At 30.8% G+C, this 25,215-nt stretch overlaps 1 protein-coding gene across 1 annotated transcript in view; it reads right to left on the reverse strand.

The window, feature by feature from the left end:
- LOC145313080 (fatty acid CoA ligase Acsl3-like) overlaps positions 1 to 13,982 on the reverse strand; it is a 44,927-nt gene extending 30,945 nt beyond the window's left edge. The window contains exons 1-5 of the mRNA XM_080152346.1: positions 13,883 to 13,982; positions 12,813 to 12,894; positions 12,336 to 12,434; positions 7,551 to 7,614; positions 6,494 to 6,554 (exon numbers count right to left, since the gene is read on the reverse strand). Of these exons, the coding sequence (XP_080008472.1) occupies positions 6,494 to 6,554; positions 7,551 to 7,614; positions 12,336 to 12,434; positions 12,813 to 12,894; positions 13,883 to 13,921 (345 nt within the window). The 5' untranslated portion in view covers positions 13,922 to 13,982. The remainder of the gene's footprint in view (positions 1 to 6,493; positions 6,555 to 7,550; positions 7,615 to 12,335; positions 12,435 to 12,812; positions 12,895 to 13,882) is intronic.
- Between the last annotated feature and the right edge of the window lie 11,233 nt (positions 13,983 to 25,215).

Here is a 25,215-nt window from a genome sequence, read left to right on the forward strand (position 1 = left end):
ATTATAAGCTCTAGTAAGTATATCTTTATATGACAGTTATATCATCCTAGAGTTAGCTTATTAAATATCTAAATAAGATATATTACAAGCTCTAGTAAGTATATCTTTATATGACAGTTATATCCTACTAGAGTTAGCTTCTTAAATATCTAAATAAGATATATTATAAGCTCTAGTAAGTATATCTTTATATGACAGTTATATCCTACTAGAGTTAGCTTCTTAAATATCTAAATAAGATATATTATAAGCTCTAGTAAGTATATCTTTATATGACAGTTATATCCTACTAGAGTTAGCTTCTTAAATATCTAAATAAGATATATTATAAGCTCTAGTAAGTATATCTTTATATGACAGTTATATCATCCTAGAGTTAGCTTCTTAAATATCTAAATAAGATATATTATAAGCTCTAGTAAGTATATCTTTATATGACAGTTATATCATCCTAGAGTTAGCTTCTTAAATATCTAAATAAGATATATTATAAGCTCTAGTAAGTATATCTTTATATGACAGTTATATCCTACTAGAGTTAGCTTCTTAAATATCTAAATAAGATATATTATAAGCTCTAGTAAGTATATCTTTATATGACAGTTATATCATCCTAGAGTTAGCTTCTTAAATATCTAAATAAGATATATTATAAGCTCTAGTAAGTATATCTTTATATGACAGTTATATCCTACTAGAGTTAGCTTCTTAAATATCTAAATAAGATATATTATAAGCTCTAGTAAGTATATCTTTATATGACAGTTATATCATCCTAGAGTTAGCTTCTTAAATATCTAAATAAGATATATTATAAGCTCTAGTAAGTATATCTTTATATGACAGTTATATCATCCTAGAGTTAGCTTCTTAAATATCTAAATAAGATATATTATAAGCTCTAGTAAGTATATCTTTATATGACAGTTATATCCTACTAGAGTTAGCTTCTTAAATATCTAAATAAGATATATTATAAGCTCTAGTAAGTATATCTTTATATGACAGTTATATCCTACTAGAGTTAGATTCTTAAATATCTAAATAAGATATATTACAAGCTCTAGTAAGTATATCTTTATATGACAGTTATATCCTACTAGAGTTAGCTTCTTAAATATCTAAATAAGATATATTATAAGCTCTAGTAAGTATATCTTTATATGACAGTTATATCCTACTAGAGCTTATTGAATATCTAAATAAGATATATTATAAGCTCTAGTAAGTATATCTTTATATGACAGTTATATCATCCTAGAGTTAGCTTATTAAATATCTAAATAAGATATATTATAAGCTCTAGTAAGTATATCTTTATATGACAGTTATATCATCCTAGAGTTAGCTTATTACATATCTAAATAAGATATATTATAAGCTCTAGTAAGTATATCTTTATATGACAGTTATATCATCCTAGAGTTAGCTTCTTAAATATCTAAATAAGATATATTATAAGCTCTAGTAAGTATATCTTTATATGACAGTTATATCATCCTAGAGTTAGCTTATTAAATATCTAAATAAGATATATTACAAGCTCTAGTAAGTATATCTTTATATGACAGTTATATCCTACTAGAGTTAGCTTCTTAAATATCTAAATAAGATATATTATAAGCTCTAGTAAGTATATCTTTATATGACAGTTATATCCTACTAGAGTTAGCTTCTTAAATATCTAAATAAGATATATTATAAGCTCTAGTAAGTATATCTTTATATGACAGTTATATCCTACTAGAGTTAGCTTCTTAAATATCTAAATAAGATATATTACAAGCTCTAGTAAGTATATCTTTATATGACAGTTATATCATCCTAGAGTTAGCTTATTAAATATCTAAATAAGATATATTATAAGCTCTAGTAAGTATATCTTTATATGACAGTTATATCCTACTAGAGTTAGCTTCTTAAATATCTAAATAAGATATATTATAAGCTCTAGTAAGTATATCTTTATATGACAGTTATATCCTACTAGAGCTTATTAAATATCTAAATAAGATATATTATAAGCTCTAGTAAGTATATCTTTATATGACAGTTATATCCTACTAGAGTTAGCTTCTTAAATATCTAAATAAGATATATTATAAGCTCTAGTAAGTATATCTTTATATGACAGTTATATCCTACTAGAGTTAGCTTCTTAAATATCTAAATAAGATATATTACAAGCTCTAGTAAGTATATCTTTATATGACAGTTATATCCTACTAGAGTTAGCTTCTTAAATATCTAAATAAGATATATTATAAGCTCTAGTAAGTATATCTTTATATGACAGTTATATCATCCTAGAGTTAGCTTATTAAATATCTAAATAAGATATATTATAAGCTCTTGTAAGTATATCTTTATATGACAGTTATATCCTACTAGAGTTAGCTTCTTAAATATCTAAATAAGATATATTATAAGCTCTAGTAAGTATATCTTTATATGACAGTTATATCATCCTAGAGTTAGCTTCTTAAATATCTAAATAAGATATATTATAAGCTCTAGTAAGTATATCTTTATATGACAGTTATATCATCCTAGAGTTAGCTTCTTAAATATCTAAATAAGATATATTATAAGCTCTTGTAAGTATATCTTTATATGACAGTTATATCCTACTAGAGTTAGCTTCTTAAATATCTAAATAAGATATATTACAAGCTCTAGTAAGTATATCTTTATATGACAGTTATATCATCCTAGAGTTAGCTTATTAAATATCTAAATAAGATATATTATAAGCTCTAGTAAGTATATCTTTATATGACAGTTATATCATCCTAGAGTTAGCTTCTTAAATATCTAAATAAGATATATTATAAGCTCTAGTAAGTATATCTTTATATGACAGTTATATCATCCTAGAGTTAGCTTCTTAAATATCTAAATAAGATATATTATAAGCTCTTGTAAGTATATCTTTATATGACAGTTATATCCTACTAGAGTTAGCTTCTTAAATATCTAAATAAGATATATTACAAGCTCTAGTAAGTATATCTTTATATGACAGTTATATCATCCTAGAGTTAGCTTCTTAAATATCTAAATAAGATATATTATAAGCTCTAGTAAGTATATCTTTATATGACAGTTATATCCTACTAGAGTTAGCTTCTTAAATATCTAAATAAGATATATTATAAGCTCTAGTAAAGGGTGTTTAAAAAAAAACCAATCGCTTCACTCTTTTCAATATAAACCCTACAGTTTTGGTCAAAAACTAACAAAAAATGACCCAAATCATGTCCAAGCAATGCCAATGAGAAAACATAATTGAATTTTGATTTCTACTCACCTCTCCTGAGCACTACAGCTCGAGGCCTAGCCATTGTTGAAAATTTTTCTCTACGTTTAGGGTGCATATTTTATAACAAATTAAGTCAGTTTTGTCTTTTTTAAGAAAAGAATAAACTGTCTAAAGTACTTGAAATCTTGTAGTTAAACTCCATAATGTTTAAAGTTTTTGATGGGGCATATAAAGACCTTTCTATAGACGCCTTAACCAGATTTCTGACTCAATCCTTGCCAATTTGGCATAAAAAAGACAAATCCATCAAACATTGAGACATGACTGTTCTGTGTTAAAAAAAAGAACAAACCGTCTTAAATACTTAAAATCTTGTAGATAGAACCCATAATGTTTAGAATTTTTGATGGGGCATATATAGACCTTTATATAGACACCTTAACCAGATTTCTAACACAATCTTAGCCATTTTTACATCAAAAAGAAAGATCTGTCAAACATCATAAACTAGAGAGACCCATCATGTCTAAATGTTTGATGGGTCTGTCTTTTTTATGCCAAATTGGCTAGGATTGAGTTAGAAACCTAGTTAAGGTGTCTATAGAAAGGTTTTTACATGCTCCATCAAAAATTCTAAACATTATAGGGTCTATCTACAAGATTTTAAGTACTTAAGACGATTTGTTGATTTTTAATCTCCATGTAAGGAAAAATTCTCCACAAGAGCTAGGACTCGAGCTGTAGTGCTCAGGATAGGTGAGTAGAAATCAAAATTCAATAGTGCTTTCTCATTGTCATTGCTTGGACATGATTTGTGTCATTTTTTTTTAGTTTATGACTAAAACTGTAGGGTTTATATTGAAAAGAGTGAAGCGATTGGTTTTTTTTTAAACACCCTTTAAGTATATCTTTATATGACAGTTATATCCTACTAGAGCTTATTAAATATCTAAATAAGATATATTATAAGCTCTAGTAAGTATATCTTTATATGACAGTTATATCCTACTAGAGTTAGCTTCTTAAATATCTAAATAAGATATATTATAAGCTCTAGTAAGTATATCTTTATATGACAGTTATATCCTACTAGAGTTAGCTTCTTAAATATCTAAATAAGATATATTATAAGCTCTAGTAAGTATATCTTTATATGACAGTTATATCATCCTAGAGTTAGCTTCTTAAATATCTAAATAAGATATATTATAAGCTCTTGTAAGTATATCTTTATATGACAGTTATATCCTACTAGAGTTAGCTTCTTAAATATCTAAATAAGATATATTATAAGCTCTAGTAAGTATATCTTTATATGACAGTTATATCATCCTAGAGTTAGCTTCTTAAATATCTAAATAAGATATATTATAAGCTCTTGTAAGTATATCTTTATATGACAGTTATATCCTACTAGAGTTAGCTTCTTAAATATCTAAATAAGATATATTATAAGCTCTAGTAAGTATATCTTTATATGACAGTTATATCATCCTAGAGTTAGCTTATTAAATATCTAAATAAGATATATTATAAGCTCTAGTAAGTATATCTTTATATGACAGTTATATCATCCTAGAGTTAGCTTCTTAAATATCTAAATAAGATATATTACAAGCTCTAGTAAGTATATCTTTATATGACAGTTATATCATCCTAGAGTTAGCTTCTTAAATATCTAAATAAGATATATTACAAGCTCTAGTAAGTATATCTTTATATGACAGTTATATCCTACTAGAGTTAGCTTCTTAAATATCTAAATAAGATATATTATAAGCTCTAGTAAGTATATCTTTATATGACAGTTATATCCTACTAGAGTTAGCTTCTTAAATATCTAAATAAGATATATTATAAGCTCTAGTAAGTATATCTTTATATGACAGTTATATCATCCTAGAGTTAGCTTCTTAAATATCTAAATAAGATATATTATAAGCTCTTGTAAGTATATCTTTATATGACAGTTATATCCTACTAGAGTTAGCTTCTTAAATATCTAAATAAGATATATTATAAGCTCTAGTAAGTATATCTTTATATGACAGTTATATCATCCTAGAGTTAGCTTCTTAAATATCTAAATAAGATATATTATAAGCTCTAGTAAGTATATCTTTATATGACAGTTATATCATCCTAGAGTTAGCTTATTAAATATCTAAATAAGATATATTATAAGCTCTAGTAAGTATATCTTTATATGACAGTTATATCCTACTAGAGTTAGCTTATTAAATATCTAAATAAGATATATTACAAGCTCTAGTAAGTATATCTTTATATGACAGTTATATCCTACTAGAGCTTATTAAATATCTAAATAAGATATATTATAAGCTCTAGTAAGTATATCTTTATATGACAGTTATATCCTACTAGAGTTAGCTTATTAAATATCTAAATAAGATATATTATAAGCTCTAGTAAGTATATCTTTATATGACAGTTATATCCTACTAGAGTTAGCTTCTTAAATATCTAAATAAGATATATTATAAGCTCTTGTAAGTATATCTTTATATGACAGTTATATCCTACTAGAGTTAGCTTCTTAAATATCTAAATAAGATATATTATAAGCTCTAGTAAGTATATCTTTATATGACAGTTATATCATCCTAGAGTTAGCTTATTAAATATCTAAATAAGATATATTATAAGCTCTTGTAAGTATATCTTTATATGACAGTTATATCCTACTAGAGTTAGCTTCTTAAATATCTAAATAAGATATATTATAAGCTCTAGTAAGTATATCTTTATATGACAGTTATATCATCCTAGAGTTAGCTTCTTAAATATCTAAATAAGATATATTACAAGCTCTAGTAAGTATATCTTTATATGACAGTTATATCCTACTAGAGCTTATTAAATATCTAAATAAGATATATTATAAGCTCTAGTAAGTATATCTTTATATGACAGTTATATCCTCCTAGAGTTAGCTTCTTAAATATCTAAATAAGATATATTATAAGCTCTAGTAAGTATATCTTTATATGACAGTTATATCCTACTAGAGTTAGCTTCTTAAATATCTTATTATAGTTTAAGACACTTTTTTTAATCAAAAAGTATTTAAGAGGTAAATATTATTATAAAATATAAAATTTTTGTATAACCTTTTCTTCTACTGCAAAATTTATTAAAAGATAATGTTATTATTTTCTTTTGAAAGTTAGAGGCAAAATTGTTTTTCTGTCTGCACAAGACTATTCTTACCTTTCCATTAGGTTGAACTTCATCATTTTCACCAAATATTTCTCTAGTACCCAAACATTTTCTAAAATTATTCAAGAATTATTTAAAAAGTTCATCAAAGAAACTAGGATTCTGACAAATAAGATGCTGTACGTATTGGTGCAAAAAATGGGGACAATTTTTAAATTGATTTGACGGGGCTGTTTATTTACGTCACAAGTGAGGGAAAAGAAAAGGGAAGGAGGAAAGAAACCCCCTAGAAAAGAGATGGGGGTATGACGTCACACGCCAAAACAATTTGAAATTTGTCCCCATTTTTTGCACCAATACGTACAGCATCGACAAATAATTCAAAATAAAAATATCCCCACAACACACTTTCTCATTTTCTCCCCTTCTCACACACGTACCTTTAGTTACAATACAAAACAAGTTTTACGCCAACATTACGGCACAAAAATATCAAAATTTTCAGCAATTTCAAATGGAATTAATTTGCCCCTGGTCAAATATAGATTTTCAATTTATAATCAAATGATTTGCTAAATTCAAACTACGATTAATAGCTAAAACAGACTTGGAATGATTTTAGAATATTCTAAAATTGAAGTAAAAGAATAGAGGGGCATGATCTATTTGTAATTTTTGATCATGGAAAGAAAAAGAAATAGCGGGTTTCGTCGTATTTTTACACTATAGCTTTTTATAGGTTATTTTAGGTTAGGTAAATGTTAATGATTGCCCCCGCATTGTTAGACAATTTGCCCCACATGGGCTAGAAATACGAAAGGCTACGGAACCCCACTACTTTGTTTTCTTTTCATGATCCATAATTTTTACTCAGGATAGGGACCTTCTCCCGATATTGTTTTGGGTCTTTGAAATCGGCAGATATTTTCGGAAATACAAAAGAACAAAAAAGCAATATGTAAGCAGACAAAAGGGTCTCTGCAATTTGGGGCAGGTGGTTATCTGGATTTTACATTTAATATTCTAACATGCCTAAATTAATGATAAGAGGTATTCATTATGGACAGCCATACCGTAATTGTAGAAAGGCTTCGCTAATGTAAATTACCTGTTACCATGAAGTTTGACACAATAATTGAAAAGACTCGCCATTGTAGTCACACTTTTGTCAGCCTGCATAGCCATCCAGATGAATTATCAACAATACTAAGTATCTATACTTTTACCTGTACATTTGTATATGTACTTTTGTCTGCATATCAAGAAAGATCTCTAGAATGGCTCTTTTAGAACTTTTTTTTATGGTGGATTGATTTAGTAATGGTCATGTGATGTTTTAGCTTATAGTAGTCAAGCTACTCTATAATTTATTTTGTCTGTACGTCCGTAACACAATGGAGGATATGCGATTTTCTCGGCTCTTAATAGACACCTGTAATCTTAGGTAGAGTGGGGCCGGATATTTAAACAATCCGGATACCGGATATTCGGCATTAGAAATCAGCCGGATTTAGGGCCATTTTCAGTTGTTATATTTTTCGTTCTTGCATCAAAAGAAATAAATTCAAATTTTTCCAGCACGATTTCGTTTTTCAATCCATGTTTTTTTTGGCTTCGCTACTTATGGATGTTGTCATCATTGTTTTCGTTAACATCCAATGTAATTATAAAATCAAAGTGTTGAAAAGAATATAAACAATACCAAATCCTTGCAATAAGATAACAGGATGTGTGTTTGTCTGTATGTGTGTCTGTACCGAAGGATCTCGCTAACCGCTAAACCGATCGGGTTCTCCGTAACAGGGTAGCTTCTCATAGGTCCCGGGAAGGTTTGTAACTATTTTGGGGGAGGGTACCATAATCCTCCCAAGAGAAATCACAAAAAAATGAATATTCGAAGTGACTTGAACGCAACATAAATAAATCGCACAATTTTTAAAAACTTTTCTTTTAAACTTGGCCGTTGGAATTCAACTCCCCTCTTCTCAAGTTCCCCTAGAGGCCTCTAGGGGCGTAGCCTCTAGTATTTTAAGAAAGTACAATGACCGTATTGTGCATTTAAAATGTTTGTTACAAACCCGTATCATCATCTAAACTTTTAAACCAAAACTTTTCACATGCGTCGCGTACTTTCAACTTTGTATAGATCTTATATCCTTCTTTTTGAAAGCGAAGCTTTTCCATTATTAGGGTCGGTCCGTCCTTCCTTACGTCCGTCCGTGATTGATACCGTTTTTTAGTAAATTTAGGCACGTTATAATTGTCTTATCGATTTCAAATTTTGCATGGTGATTCCTGTATTAGTTAGGTACAATTTAGAAAGCGTAGCAACTTTATAATCGTTACCAGAATGTCTGTACGTCCATTTTCAATATGTTGATTTTTACACTTTTTTAACAACAATTTTTTATATGATCTAATTATCCGATTGATCTGATTTTTGGCATATTGATTTCTGGGACAACAAAGTACAATATTATAAGCGAAGCAACTCTATAACCAAGTCCTAAAATGTAAGTATGTCATTAGACATTATCCTGCATCAAGCAATTTTTCAACAAATTTACTTACTATTTTGCTTTGACTCCTATTATCTATATATTTATATTCTGATTGTTCAGTTCTGACACTCTACAATTGCTAATGCCCCTTTGTCCAACCATTTCAGAGCTTCGCTTTTATTGATGTTGTCATCCTTGTTTGAGCTAAGTATATAGGATTATAGTAATACATAAATAGGTTAAAAACATTGGTATAAAATTTCTTAGCAAGGTTTTAATAGTTTAAACGAAATATCTCTTAAATGACTTATCAGATTGAGTTATGCCTTTGAGAGAAGACACATCCTATGATGGTTTTAAGCTATTTTCTTGTAACCTAGCATACTCCCTATAGGCTAGGGGCGCAATCGCTAATTTATTTTAAAGGCAGTGTTTTGCAATAAGAGCTTTGTTTTAGCCATTTTATAGGCTTCAGCGCCACTTTAATATAGCAGTCGTCAGTAGATTGACAAGTAATAAGACTATTAAGGTTAAGTTGATATTAACCCTCAAATTATGGTAAACAATATAATCCCTTCTGGAAATTATAATCATTAGAAGATTATAGACACTGAATTTGTTTGATTAAATAAATTTTAATTTAATAAAAGTTACTAAGGCAAACAAATGAAGGATAGTGTTCAGTAAACCTTGGGGACCAGCATAATTTAGAATCCAGTGTCTCCTCCTTCTCTTGGTTTAATAGTTATATATATTGACCATTCCCTGTATACCTGTTTAATGTAAAGGTACAAAGAAGTGTAACTATTCTGCTAATGATATGTAAATAAAGTTTTAGGTTCTTTCACTTATACCTATTAATGGACCTCTACTCCCACCTCCATCCAAAAAAAGATTTTCTAGTCTTGCAGTGACTCTAACCCTGTGAGATCACATTCTTTGAGACTCTTCTAGGCCTAACTCAACTTAACCTAACCCAAAAAAGAATCAAAAGTACATTTTCCCCCTAAAATTAAGTTTAGTGTCAATATTCAACATTGGGGAAACCGCCAAAAATGTTTGCAAAAGCCTTTATAACATACTATGGGATAAAGTGGATGAAGAAACTACTTGAAAATGGATAAAAGTATCATACTAAAAGATTAAAAGTTATATCTATTACGGAAGAAATCTTGGGTATAGTCCCTTTCGTGGAAACGCCTTTAAATTTTTTTCACATTAGCTTTTCTCCTATTTTTACCTTATGCGGGGCCAATTGCCTAACCCTGTGGGGAAATCACCTAACCCAATATAGCATAACCTAACCTAAAATAACCTATCAAAAGCTATTTTAAAAATACGACGAATCGCCCGTTAAAGGGCGTTGCCACGAAAGGGACTATTCCTGAAATCTTTTTTGAGATTCCTTATTTTTCCTTAATATTTTCAATATTTATTAGCAAACAAAATGGGATAGGACAATGGACAATGATTAAAAAAAATAACAAGGATGACAACATCCATAAAACTGAAGCTCTAAAACAGTAGGATAAACGAACATTAACTTAGAACTGTGAATGTCAGAACTGAATAAGCAGAATAAAACGTATGTAAATTTGTTGCAAAACTGTTGAATACAGGATACTTACATTTTAAGGACTTGATTATAGAGTTGCTTAGCTTATCAATTTGTACTTTGTTGTCCCAGGAATCAGTATACCAAAAATCAGATCAATCGGATAATTAGATCATATAAAAATTTGTTGTGTGATAAATAAGATAAGAAAGAAAAAAGGTGGTCTTTGTAATTGTTTCTGATTTTTTGGATAAACAATTTATCTCATTTTAATAAAATTATGTAGATTTAATAACGATTGACTTTCATCGCATATAAGTTACAATTATATAGGCTGCAACATAGAGACAGCGCAAAATGGAACCAAAAAAATGACATCATTCGATAAAATAACCAAGGAGAGGTGAATATTTTACCATTTGTCAATAACAATTTATACTGGCCTCTCATTGAACAACTTTATTGTATGACGTCATTTTTTTTGTGCCATTTTGCGCTTTCTCCCATTTCGTTTTAGCAACAAAATTTTTAGGTGATATGATTTCCCCAAGCAAAGCTCTGTACTTAAACTTACAATTATCAACAGCTGACTTATTTAATGGATTAAATAAAAACAAGGATGACAACATAAGTAGTGAAGCAAAAATTTGTGACATAGATGAACGGACAAAGTGAGTTATAGAGCAGATTATCTGTTATCATAACAAAGAAAATAAAAAGAGAGAATATGCAAAAGCTTAAGATCACAAAACCTTAAAAAGGGTTATTTTATTTCCAAGTTGTAAAAAGACTACCATAGATTTTTTCATACCTAATTATGGTGCATAATGAAGGGGGAATGTTGGCAAGAAGTTTCAGCCGTGTATTTTTTGTTGGAGCCAAAAAATATGTTGTAAAAGTAAAAGCAGCTAAAAACCTGCTTAAAAGCAGTCCGACCCCTATGGATGTATTATACTTATTTATGCTCCATATGGATGGGAATAGTGACAAGAATTTTCAGCCGGGTATCTTTTGTTGGAGCCAAAAAAATATGTTATAAAAAGTGAATGCGGCTAAAAAGCTGCTTAAAAGCAGTCAGACCGCTACGGATGTAATATACTTAATCATGAACCATATGAATGGGATTAGTTAAAAGAATTTTCAGCCTTCTATCTTTTAAAGGAGGCGAGAAAATCAGTTGTAAAAAATAAAAGCGGCTAAAAAGCTGCTTAAAAGCAGTTCAACCACTATTAATATTTATACTTATAATTAAATGCTTCATTTTGATGGAAATGTTGACAAAAAGTTTCAGCCTTCTATTTTTTGTAGGAGCTGAGAAAAACCTATGTCAGTTGCGCGACAAAAATAGTAAGAGTAGGGGGAATGCCTCTGCCCATAAGCAGGCACAACTCATTACCATGCACAGTTAGGACTTCTCAGACATAGGTCTTGCAATCAAAGAGTTGGTTGTCTGATGGATGTTACTTAACCTAATATCCTTGGGTGTTAGAGTATTGCATACCATTACTCTCGGATAATTCTTTAGATGAATCACTTATATCGAAGGAGAATCCTGCCCTTACGAGGTAATGGTAATTCTACTTCCCGAATTATATTACTCTTTCTTGTATTCATTCGAATCCGGAGGATAGGAACCGGTTCTCATCCATACGAAAAAACTATATCTAGCATCATATTATATCCAGCTTTCTACGAATATAAAAATGTACAACCATAAGATTAAAACCAGTTTTTAAAAACTAGTTTTAATTTTATAATTGTACATTCTATATCCGCGGAAAGCCGTTTATAATACGATGCGAGAAATAACTATTATGTGTTTTATTTTTATCTGATTCCTTCAGTTTATCTTTGACTCTGCATTTGATTGGCACGGCTCTGTAGGTCACTGAATCTGATACTCCATCCTCCAAAATCTTTTTGGCACGAACTTCGTCTAGAGAAATAATAGTTATTATCGCACCGTATAATACTATAATATACAGCTTTCCGCGGATATCAAAACAAAAAATTACAGGATTAAAACCAGTTTTGTTACTACAAGGGGGGCCGAAGTCCCGGACTAACAAAACTGGTTTTATGATTTTTATTTATTATTCATGGAAAATTGACTACAATACGATTCTATACAGGATTTTTAAAGTATTGCTGAGAACCGGTTCTAATCCAGCGGATATTAATCGGTTTCGAAGCCAATTAATCCAATTTTAAGCAATACAATGGATTTATTTCAAATAATAATAAAAAAATCGGTCTTAGACCTCTAACTGCGATAGCATCTGAGATAAGGTTGTCATTTAGTTTGAAATCTTACTTTTTCTTTGTTGATTGGTCCATGGTCTCTGTAGAAAGAAGTAGATGATGATTGTCAACAAATCATATAAACTCACTATTATCTAAAAAAAAAAGAATAATAGAAAATCGCGAAACCTTTGTATTAATATTTGTTTTGTATATTCACCAAAAAAAATCATTTGTCTATCTTCAATGACAGCAGAGAAAATCACATACAAATAGACAGACAAAAATGAAATTACAGAGTAGCTTCGCTACTAAAAAATATACAAATTATTGGCTTTTTTGTTAATTTCCATTTGTCTTTTGCGAATGAAAAAAGTTTCCAATCCAAGATAATTAAATATTATGTTTCAGAGAAAAAAAATATAGAATTTCATATTATGTCCTGTAATAATCAAATAATATAGAAATAAACAAGGATGACAACGTTATATAGTGGCGAAGCTCAAATAAAAAGAATATTTAACAACATCCATAAAAGCGAAGCACTGAAATGGTAGGACAAATAGACATTAACACTTGTATAGTGTCAGAACTGAATAATCAAAAAATAAATGTATAAGAGTCGAAGCAAAATTGTAAGTAAATTTGTTGATAAACTGCTTGATACAGGATAAAGTTTATGGACATAATTACATTCTAGGACTTGATTATAGAGTTACTTCGCTTATAATATTGTACTTTGTTGTCCCAGGAATCAATGTACCAAAAATCAGATCAATTGGATAATTAGATCACATAAAAATTTGTTGTTTAAGTAAAAAGTAAAATAAAAGAACATGTTTGAAATGGACGTACGGACATTCTGGTAATGATTATAGAGTTGCTATGCTTTCTGAATCGTACCTAGCTACTACATGAATAACCATGTAAAGTTTAGAATCGTTAGAATAATTCTAACATGCCTAAATTAACGAAAAAAGCTATCCGTCTCGGGCGGACGGACGGACCGACCCTAATTATAAAAAAGCTACGCTTTTAAAAAAGTAATTTGCGTAGTATATATAAATTAAATATTGATTTAAAATGGGCGGTTGAAGCTAAGCATTTAAAGAAAAAAAGTTGCATGTGGAAAAAAAACCTTACCTGAATCAACCCTATCCCCAAACTGACCAATAAACTCATTTTTCTGAAATAATTTTATCATTCATCTTTAGTGTTTTATCACATATAGCATATAATTTTGATTTTAATTCTTAAAAATGAAGGATTGAAAAATGACAATCATAGAAATTCGAAGATTTATATAAAACTTTTAGAAGATTTTTAAACAGAAACCACTAATTAGAGAGAGAGGTAACCTACAATAGAATATATTTTTTAGATCTAGAATATTAATGTTTAAAACATCAACCAGATTTACAGTAACATTTTTTTGTTTGTTAATTAAAGCTCTTTTAATAGCAAAGACTTTTAAGTTATGAGCATACTAAGAAATAAAAAAAATATTGGATTAATACCAAATCATACTATCATATGAACACCATTATGGAGTATTAAAGCATTAGAAAGCTAAAACAATACTGTCGATCATACACAACCAATTTTACAAAAATCATACATATATGTATGTTTAATATATTGTATGTGAATACTTAATAATGCATATATTTTAATAATCAACCTATTAACCCAATAACAAGTATGTTAATATACATAAGTAGCAAATCATCGAATGGAAAAATGGACAAAATAAAAGAGAGAGAGAGAGAGAGAGGGAAAGAGAGAGCGAGAGAGAGAGAAAGAGAAAGGGAGAGAGAAAGAGAAAGAGAGAAAGGGAGAGAATTTGCAAAACTCTGAAATTTACAAAACCTTACAAAAAATAAAGTTTATACCTTTTGTAGCATGACCAACAAACAGACAGACAAAACAATGGATAGACTAGATGTGTATATGACATAGGAACCGGATTTTTACAATAGCATTACGGACTGACAGACTGGTGGACAAACAATGTGAAGTATAGAGTAGCTTTGGTACAAATAAATCAGCTCAAACTAACATATCAAATGTTTTATACCAATGTTTTCCATATCAAAAAATAGATGTAGTTTGATTTAGAGACTTATGTCGAAAAAATGACGAATAACTATTTCATACAAGGCACCTACCCCACATACTGATATACAAAATTACCCCTTGTGTAGTGCACATTAAAATTATCTATGAAAAGGTTTAATTCTTCCTTTTTTTGTACAAACCAATCACGATTCAACCTTAACCCCAAAAGCGAATGAATTGCATAAAAAGCTTCTAATGTTTAAACCAAAAACAAACAAATGAACTTGCCGTCATTTCTTTATAAAAAGATGAGTCATAAGGATTTTTCTTAAGAGATAATGATTTTAGGATGAAGTTTTTGTGTACATTTACATACAATAATAATCATCTTTAAGTATTGTGCAATGATAGATAATTCAAAACAATGATGACATCATCCATAATAGCGAAGCTCTTAAATTAGAGAACATTAAAAATAACACTTGTACACTTGTACAGTGTCAGCACCTGATTAACAAAATATTGATTTATAAGTTTAATAAAAATTGTATGCTTAACTACAGGAAGATGTCAAAGGCATGCTTACATTTATATTTAGGACGTGATTTAGATATACTTGCCTTACAATATTGTACCTTGTTGTCTTTGGAATTATTATTACAAAAACTGGATGAAAGATTGACATGTTTTAAATGGACGTACAGACTTTCTGGTAAAAGTTATAGATTTTCTATCAGGGCTCGGCAGCAGCGCTCCAGCTGAGTTTAAGCCTCAGTATTAAAACTTTAAAAGAAGGTATCCTACCTTTTGTGATTTAAAAAAAATAGCTAGTCGGTGTTTTTAGTATTTTTAAAGTAATTTAAGTTTTTTAAAAAAAAACTAAGTTGGTTTTAAGGTACTAAAACGCAACAAAAAAAGAAAAATAATGCCATTATGAACAAAAATAGTAGGGACTTTAATTTGACACCTTACTTTTTGAATTCTGTTTAGTAATTATTGAAAAAACGATATTGTTGAACCCTGAAGAATAAAAACTTTGAACTTAAATATATCAGAACACTGGAATAATAGGTGTTTATATATACTTTTAGAATCAGAAAAATATTACAAATCCATTCTAAGCAAAATTGAAAACAAAGTTTACGAAATAGTAAATAAACTATAATAAAAGAAATTATATGAAAATATTATATTACAGACGCAACATTTCCCCCCCTCCCATTCCCTTTTACAATCTTAACCCTTAACGGTCGGGGGGGGGGCGTTGAACGCCCCCCCCTCCGGTTTTTTCTATCTCATTTTCTGTGTGTGAAAGATAAAGAGCCCAAACTGCTTGACTTTTTAAGTATGGGTATGAGACATAACTGAGAGTTGGAATTTTTTCAATATCTCCATCCTGGCGGGCACAGGATGCCAGCAAACCTGGCAGGGTCATCCAGGTAAAGAGCAAAAATATTTTTTTGACTAAAACAAAGCATTTTACCATACCAAAATACTAAAAAATCCTCTAGTAGTACATTCTTATATAAAATACAGGTGTTCAAGTCACTTTCAGGTTCCAGGTATGATCCTGCAGGTCCTGATCCTCCAGGTCTCCAGAAATCTTTAAATGGCTCCTGTGGCCGCAATTTTTGACTTAGAGACTTCAAATTTTAAACTTAAGCTTTTCTTACATGTCTACATAACGTATTAAAATTTCATGAAGATCCGCCGCCGTTTTCCCGCCAACCGCCGACTGCGGCGGCTGGCAGCTGCCAAGTACAGCTGCGGCCGCTGAAATTTATATTTTGATATTTCTAATGTAAAATTTACATAAAGATAAACATTTTCTGGGAAAAAATTTTTCTTCTAGCTTCAAAAATAAGAAAATTACAGCCGTTTGAAATTTTTAAGTAAAAAAAGACCTAAAAACAAAGGTTGTTAAATAAAAGGGTGAAGGAAGCGAAAATTGACTTAGACTTATAAAAGGTCGGAAATTCATTATCAAACAGGGGACTTGCACAAAAAAATTTAGCCCTCTAGCTCTAATAGGAACTGAGATAATTAGGGGGGGCGTTGAACGCCCCCCCCCCCGACCGATTAAGGTGCGGCAAGGGGCCCGACTGTAAAAGGTTAAATCCTTTTTTGAGAGTAAATATGGGAAGGGGGTAAAGCAAGTGTTTCCTGTATAATATAATATTTTTGGCCAATATAACTAAATTTTTTTTTACTTTTAAAAAATTTTGCTCAGAATTGGTTTGTATTATTTTTCTGATTCTACAGTTTAAAGTTTTTATTCTCCTGGGTTCAAAGAAATCGTTTCAATAATAACTCATCAGAATTTAAAAAGTAAGGTGTCAAATTTAAGATCTTACTATTTTTGTTCATATTTGCATTTTTTTGTTGCGTTTTATGACCTTAAAACCAACTTATTTAAAAAAAACAATAACTTCAATAATAAGAGGTCTACAAAAAAAAAGTGATTGCATATCTAAATTATATGGATCATTTTACATCATCTAGCTATTTGAGAAAAAAAAACACAAAAGTTAGGACACCTTCTTTAGCTGGATGTCTTGCTGGGAGGTGTCTTTAAATTGGAAGGAGTGATCTAGGTAGTAACAAACAATCCATATTTTAGGATTTTTCCTCAGACAAGCAGGTTGAAATTTAAGGCTTATGTGCGGCTGCCAAGCCATGGTTTCTACACTTTCTCAATCATACTTAAATGTAACAGGAATCACCATGCAAAGTTTTAAATTGACATGGCTAATAATAATATGCCTAAAACAACAATAAGAGCTATACGGTACGGACAGACGAACGTACGGACGGACCAATCCGTATCATTTCCAGAAAAGCATGATTATATCAAATACAAATTTGGTTTTAAAAAACAACAAGTTGAAATGGATAATTATTATAGAGTTTGTAAGTTTTCCGTTACGGACGGACAGACGGACATACCTAAAATGTAAAGCTTTATAAAAAATCCTTAAAATTTGATGCAGATTTCAAATCTCCCCCTAACATTAAAATTCCTTCAAAATATAGCAAAGCTTTACTGTTTATTACATGATTATAAAACGCACTAAAACGTTATCATTTCTAAGCGTGATCACTTACTGACCATCTGCTAATAGGATAATTCATAATTATTTGTATTTTATTTTAAACAAATAATAAAAATTATTTCTTATCTTTCTTGACTTTTAATATTTTTTTGAAGATTTTTTTGCTCAGTCAGATTACGTTATTAAAATCGCAGCTACTTTAAACTTGTTTCTCTATGTTTATCTAATAACGTCTACGCCCCTTGAGACCCCTAAGGGCACTTGAGAGAAAGGAGGAGGGCGAACCTCCACCTTATATTTTAGTTTAAAAAGATAGTGTATTTTTTTGGAGTGGGGGGGGGGGTGGGTAGGATTTTTTTCTTATGACGGTATAGATATAAATTTTAATAAAATTACAAACATATGGACATATAGATACACTAATAGATATTCTGTTACTTTTATATAAAGAATTTAACGCGCTTGCTTGTTAAAAACGAAGCTTTTCTATAATTAGGGTCGGTACGTCCGTCCGTACGTCTAAGAAGGTTAGCTTTTTTCGTTAATTTGGGCATGTTAGAAATGTCCTATCGATTTCAAACTTTGTATGGTGATTCCTGTAGTCGTTACGTACAAGTTAGAAAGCGTAGCAACTCTATAATCATTACCAAAATGTCCGTACGTCCATTTTAAACATGTTGTTTTTTAATCTTTTAACAACAAATTTTTATGTGATCTAATTATCCGATTGTTCTGATTTTTGGTATACTGATTCCTGTGACATCAAAGTATATTATTATAAGCAAAGCAACTCCATAATCAAGTCCTAAAAATGTAAGTATGTCCATAAACATTATCCTGTATCAATGTTTTGCAACAAATTTACTCACAATTTTGCTTTGACTCTTATTCATTTATATTCTGATTATTCAGTTCTGACACTATACAAGTGTTATCATCAAATAATCAAGATATGATAATAGACCTCAAACTTTTAACTCTTATATTATATGAGATAGACGGATTTGATTTGAGTTAAAATCAACTTATTTACGCTCTATTGAAACTATCTTGTTCTTGGTTTTCTATTAATTGAATGAACACTTTGACTGTATACAAAGTCTTTAGAGTACACTGATTCACTTTAAATTAAACTGTTGCTTCGCCCGTTGCATCTTAGGGAGGGTGGTTGAGGTCAATAGTTTTTTATTATAAACAGCTTTCCGCGGATATAGAATGTATGCCGAAGGCACGGTCTAAAAACTGGTTTTAATCTTATGGTTGTACATTTTTATATTCGTAGAAAGCTGGATATATTACGATGCTAGACATAGTTTTTTTTGTATGAATAAGAACCGGTCCCTATCCACCCGATTCGAATGAATACGAGAAATAGCTTTATACCTGACCAAAAGTTTTCCTGAATAGTACAACCAATTTTAGACCAGTAATTTCCAAGATCCCTAGCTTCAGATAAAAATCTTTATACCTTTAGCATATTGATTTTTTTTAATGTCAAAAGAAAAATTTATTGCTTTTTTTTCTTTTTTCACTTGGAAGTCAGATTTTGCTCCAGTCCCTAAGCAATTAAAGTCTAAATCCTCCACCCCCAAATCCCACCCGCCAACCATCTCCCGTCAAATAGCTTAAATACATCTCATATTCTAATACTTACTTTCATGAATGTTGGTGAACGAACGCCGTTTGGTAAATTTTAGCAGAAACACACGCAATTAGAATTAATTCTTTTGGATCAAGTCAAGCAGAGTGTGCCAATATTCTGTTTTGTTCACTTTTTCTGACCGTCAGTCTATCATTTTAAACTTTTTTTCTCTAAATAATTGGCATACTCTGCCTTACTTGATAAAATATCGGCATACTCTGCCTTACGTGATGAAATATTGGCATACTATATTTTACTTGGGGGAATATTGGCACACTCTGTTTTACTTATTGTGTTTGGCACACTCTGCTTGACTTGATCCATTCTTTTTATTACGATAATGCAGATAAGATAACTAATTAACGCAAATCATTAATTGTCTGAATAAATACGTCTAAAAATTTCCATTATATCATCGCATGATAATGAAATTCATAGAAGGTAGAAGTTAAATTCATTTTCGCTAAATTAGAACCGATTCTGAGCCATACTGAAAAATCATGTATCATATCGTATTTTAGCCAATTTTCAACGTCTTATAAAAATAAAAAAACAATATATAGCTTTACCTATATTACAATTTAGTGGTGTACAGAAGAAAGGTTTGAGAGGTATCCCCTCCCCCCCCCCTGGAAAACATTAGTAGAATGGATATAACTCCATGGCATTAACCCTTACAGATCGGGCCCCAATTCCCACCATAATAGATCGGGGGAGGGGGGGGGGGGGGGTCATATTGACCCCCCCTCTATCTCGGCTCCTGTTACAGTTAGAGACATAAAAAATTGTTTTTGGTGGTTCATGTGTCTTTTTAGAGAAAATTACTTTTCCTAGTCAAAGCGGTCAGACCGCTCCTTAGCCGCTTTTTAGCGGCCAGCCGCTAAATATTAAAACAGCTGTAGAGTAGCCAATTTTGCAGCTAGGATGACCAAATTTTAGGACGAACTTTTATTTTTCATAACAAAAAAAATACTTTTTCTGATCATCGCCGAAAAACGGCAAATAACGGAAACCGCCATTTTCGGCGGTTACGGCGGTAAAACGGCGGTTGGCGGCGCAAGTTAATATTTTTATCTGTTTATTGTTGCTCCAGGATTTACCAAAAAAAAATATAGGTCTCTAGCTGTAATAGAAGCCACGATATTCATGATATATGTCTGTAGTAAAAGCCGGACAAAAATCGGTCATAAAGTCAGTCAGGGAGCGGTCAAACGGTCATAACACCAGATAACTCAGAAGGTCATTGATATCTAAGTATTCGCCAAAAAAATTTTAGGTTTCTACCTTACACACAAAAGTCATGATGTAGAAATTAAGATTTATTTAGAATTTTTTCTAAATTTGGTGCCACCTAACCGACTTTAACCGGACGCCACGACCGACACAGACCAGATATCCTTATAAGATCAACTCTTGCCGACGTATAAATACTAAACTTAAAAAGTCATGAAGTCACAACTCTCTATCTTACCTACAAAAAAATGACATTGAAAAAACTAGAGGGGGGGGGTCAATATGACCCCCCCCCCGATCTGTAAGGGTTAAAATTACATCCCTCTTGTTGTCAGTATTACACCCCCACTCCGTAATCCCCTTAATTTTTTATTAAGGGAGCAGGCAAAACCCTCTGCACGCCACTGTTTTTATCATTAAAAAAAGAGGTTTTGAGTGGCGTTGCTACAAAAGACCTACCCCTACATAAGACCAACTCTACAAAAGACCAACCCTACAAAAGACCTACACCTACAAATGAGTCGATTAGACCTTTTTGCAATAGGATTTTTTGTGGGGGTAGGTCTTTTGTAGGTGTGGGTCTTTTGTAGAGTAGGTCTTTTGTAGAATAGGTCTTTTGTAAGTAGGTCTTTTCTAGCAGCGACTTTTGAGTATCTTTTTGAAAAAAATTGCAAATAAGAAATGTTAAAAAGAAAACTTTTGATTTAACCTTCTTATCTTGTATTAATAAAACTGCTTATTAAGTAATTAAAATGCACTAAAAACGTTTTATTTATTGATAAAGATTTTTACCACAGTACACAGATGACGAAAGTTGACGATTAAATGAGTTGATAATAGGAAACTAGTTGCTTTATCCCTCTTGTAGAGGGCAACAGAGGTTAAAAGATAACCTAAAACCACCCTTGGTCATTTATAAAGCTCCTCTGAAAAGTACAACAAATTTGGACCAGCAATTTCCGGACTTACCTTCAGCCAAAAATCTAAGGCAATCGACCGAGGGAGGTAGGGGACATTGAATGTAAATCACAGTAATGGATAAAATATACGTGGATATTTTGACAGGAGAAAAATTGTCGTCAATTTAGCTTGCTAACATGGCGTCATTTACTGGTCAGTTCGCTCATCCGCTGGATGGGAGGGGATGCAATAAAACGCACCCTTTTTGCCATGGGGAATATCTGTATTTGAGCCAGCTACAAGTTTCACTTTATTAGAGTATACAAATTAGAGGGGTCAAGGACTTCCAAGGGGGGGGGGATAAAGGGGTGATAACCCCCACCCAAACAATCTTGGGGATGCCGTAAACAATTATGGGGGAAGGGGGGTAAATATCCCCCCCCCAAAAAAAAAATCCCTAACAAGGGTCGACTGTTTTTAAAGAGACACCTTTCACATATAATTTAAACCATTGAATTATATGCAATTGGCCGTACCTGACATATTTTCATTATTCTAATGCCATTCAACTACATGCTTTTGTTGATAAAATTACTACACGAATGTTTGACAGGGTCCTAAGTTTTTTTTTCATAAGAATAATCTTGAATTGAGATTAAAAATGACCAAAACGTTCAACCACATTAATTTACTCAGTTCTCTTTCTAGTATTATTTCATATTTGCGTTCGTTTGCAATTATTTTCTTTTTGTGAGTAACTGGATGTCTTTTGTATGTCTGTTTGTGTAGGTATTCTAAAATTTAAGATGCTAGCTCGACATTCCTCTCTCTCTTTAAAGTGCCTGTAGGGGTAAAGCCGCTAGTCCCATAACAATTATTTACATTTTTTTGTCTGTTAAAATCGACTCATTTCTCCATTTTAGTGAAGTTTTTATAAAGGTTATGGAAAAGTGTTTAAATCTTTAGTGGCAGCAGTTCCAAGTCTTACATTTTAAATTGAAATTAAACAATATAGATACTTTGCTTGTATCATTATGTCTAATTAACCAAGGAATTAATATTCCGAAAAATCAAGAGATTAGATAATTGTATATATCTATAATACAAAGTAGCTTGATGTCTGTCCGTCCGTCTGTCTGTCCGTCCGTCTGAAGCTTAAGATCTCGGTAACCACTGAGCCGATTGGATTCTACTATTCAGGGTATATACCTATCGGTCCTGTGGTGGTTTTAAGCTATTTTCTTGGGGGGTGGGACACCCCCAACCCCCTAAAAAATGAAAATTTACCCCCCCCAAAAAAAAAAAAATTTTTCTTGAGAACACATTAGACTATTTTTTTTTACGAATTTTGCGAATTCGTCATTTAAACAAAGAAAATGTTTTCCTGCTGGGTAGGTGCGAAAATTGGCGATCCGTTCTGCTGGGTAAGTAATAGATGTAATTATACCTCTTGGGGCACAGCCCCTAGAGGCTAGGGGCGAAGCCGCTAGTACTATAATAAATTACAACGATAAAGCAAAAAACATTTTTGGGTTTAAAATAAATATTGACTTTTTGGTAATGATTTTAGAGTTGATTTTAAATCTTTAATATGATGATGCTTAAAATATAAAAGTAAAATAGTTATGATTAATTAATTTCCTTTTTCAAAAATTTTTACTCATCAAGAGAAATTTTTTTTTCGCTCGAATCAATGCACAAATGGTATCTGTCAATGAAAGGTTACAATTTTGCAAACTTTTATAATTGCGGATTTTATATTATATTTTTGCAATTGATAAATGGCAGTTTCCCTCAAAGTACCTAGTCGAGCACCGAAAATCCTATAACTATTGTTTTAAAATAAATTTAATAGTTATTTCTCGCATCGTATTATAAACAGCTTTCCGCGGATATATAATGTAAAATTATAAGATTAAAACCAGTTTTTTTTAGCCCCGAGATGCCGAAGGCACCGGCTGATATTTTTATATTCGTAGAAAGCTGGATATAATACGATGCTAGACATAGTTTTTTCGTATGGATGAGAACCAGTTCTTATCCACCGTATTCGAATGATTACGAGAAAATAAAATTAACATTGAAAATGAAAATGAAAGTACTCATGTGTGTTAGTCAATGTTCGTTTGTTTTTTGGGACAAATTTTTTTCCAAATAATCTCCACATTTCAAAACCAAATTGATTGCTAAAAATGAGTAGTAAGTACCATTATAAGAAAAGAAATTAATACTTTTTTAATGTGATAAAGTGGGCGTAGGAAAGACATTGATCTTTATTAATGTCATAGATTTTATCATGGATTAAGGACGGAGTACCCCACCTTGAAAAAAAACACTCTTCTTCATTTTGACCCCCCTAAATAAATTTTGACCAGCCTCCAATATTTTTATCATATCATTGAATTTTAATCTAGGTTTTGTTAGCTTTATTTCGGTCCCACAGGGTTAGGCCCCCCCCTCTCCCCCTCCGAAGAAGTTATAGCGCGGTATTTTAATCGCATAAAATCCTAAAATCTCTTCTCTCTCATTACTTTGCTTGCCTCCATGATGCTGTATAGTAGAAATAATTCCTATTTTCTTGACCCAAGGGGTCAAAAGGCACCTAATAAATATTCAATTAGTCTGTCTTTTTATATAAATTAATATTTTTGTTGGAAAAATTTTATGGTTTTTAAGATGCTATATGCATCTTAATTTATCCTAATATTTTTTTTCTTTTCAATTATCTCTTTCTCTTTTTATCATTAATTCCCTTTTTTCTTTTCTCTAAATCTTTTTCTTTCCCATTTTCTTTTTGTCAATCTTTTCATTTATCTTTTTTTTATGCTAAATGATATTTACAAATAAGGATGACAACATCCATAAAATCGAAGCTCTGAAATGGAAAGAAAAATGAACATTAATACTTGTAGAGTGTCAGGACTGAATAAACTTAATATTAATGCATAAGTCTGTACAAAATTGTAAGTAAATTTGTTGCAAAACGGATTAAATACATAATACTGTTTAAGGACATAATGACGTTTCTTTAAGACTTGATTATAGAGATGCTTAGCTTATATTGTTGTAATAGGAATCAGTATTCAAAAATTCAGATGAATAGTATAATTTTAACATACAAAAATACTTTCTGGTAACGGATATAGAGTTGCTACACTTTCTAAATCGTGCCTAACTACTACAGGAATCAGCATGCAAAGTTTGAAAACGATAGGACAATTCTAACATGCTTAAATTAACGAAAAAAGCTATCTGTTACGGACGTACGGAAGGACCGACCTTATTTATAAAAAAGCTTTGCTTTTAACAAAAGCAAAAGCAGTATTTTATTTCTTATGCCTTTTCCCTGGCTTGTAATGCCTTGTAATTATCCCAATAGAAAATTGGGAAGTACATTTTTAAACTGGTGGCAATAAAAAAGGATTATGGGTATTTCTATAAAAAGTTAAATATTTAAAATGCTTTATACTATTACTAGCGGGACTCTCAGATATGGCTCAGTGGTTTAACGTCCGCTTATCTGCTGAGGAGGTGTCAATACTAAAGATGTAAAAATTAGTACCTACTGCTACTCTTTCAGGCGTTAGAGA

This window comes from Acartia tonsa, chromosome 3 (genome assembly GCF_053477335.1).
Source record: "Acartia tonsa isolate MP-2025a chromosome 3, ASM5347733v1, whole genome shotgun sequence".
NCBI classification, from domain to species: Eukaryota; Metazoa; Arthropoda; class Copepoda; order Calanoida; family Acartiidae; genus Acartia; species Acartia tonsa.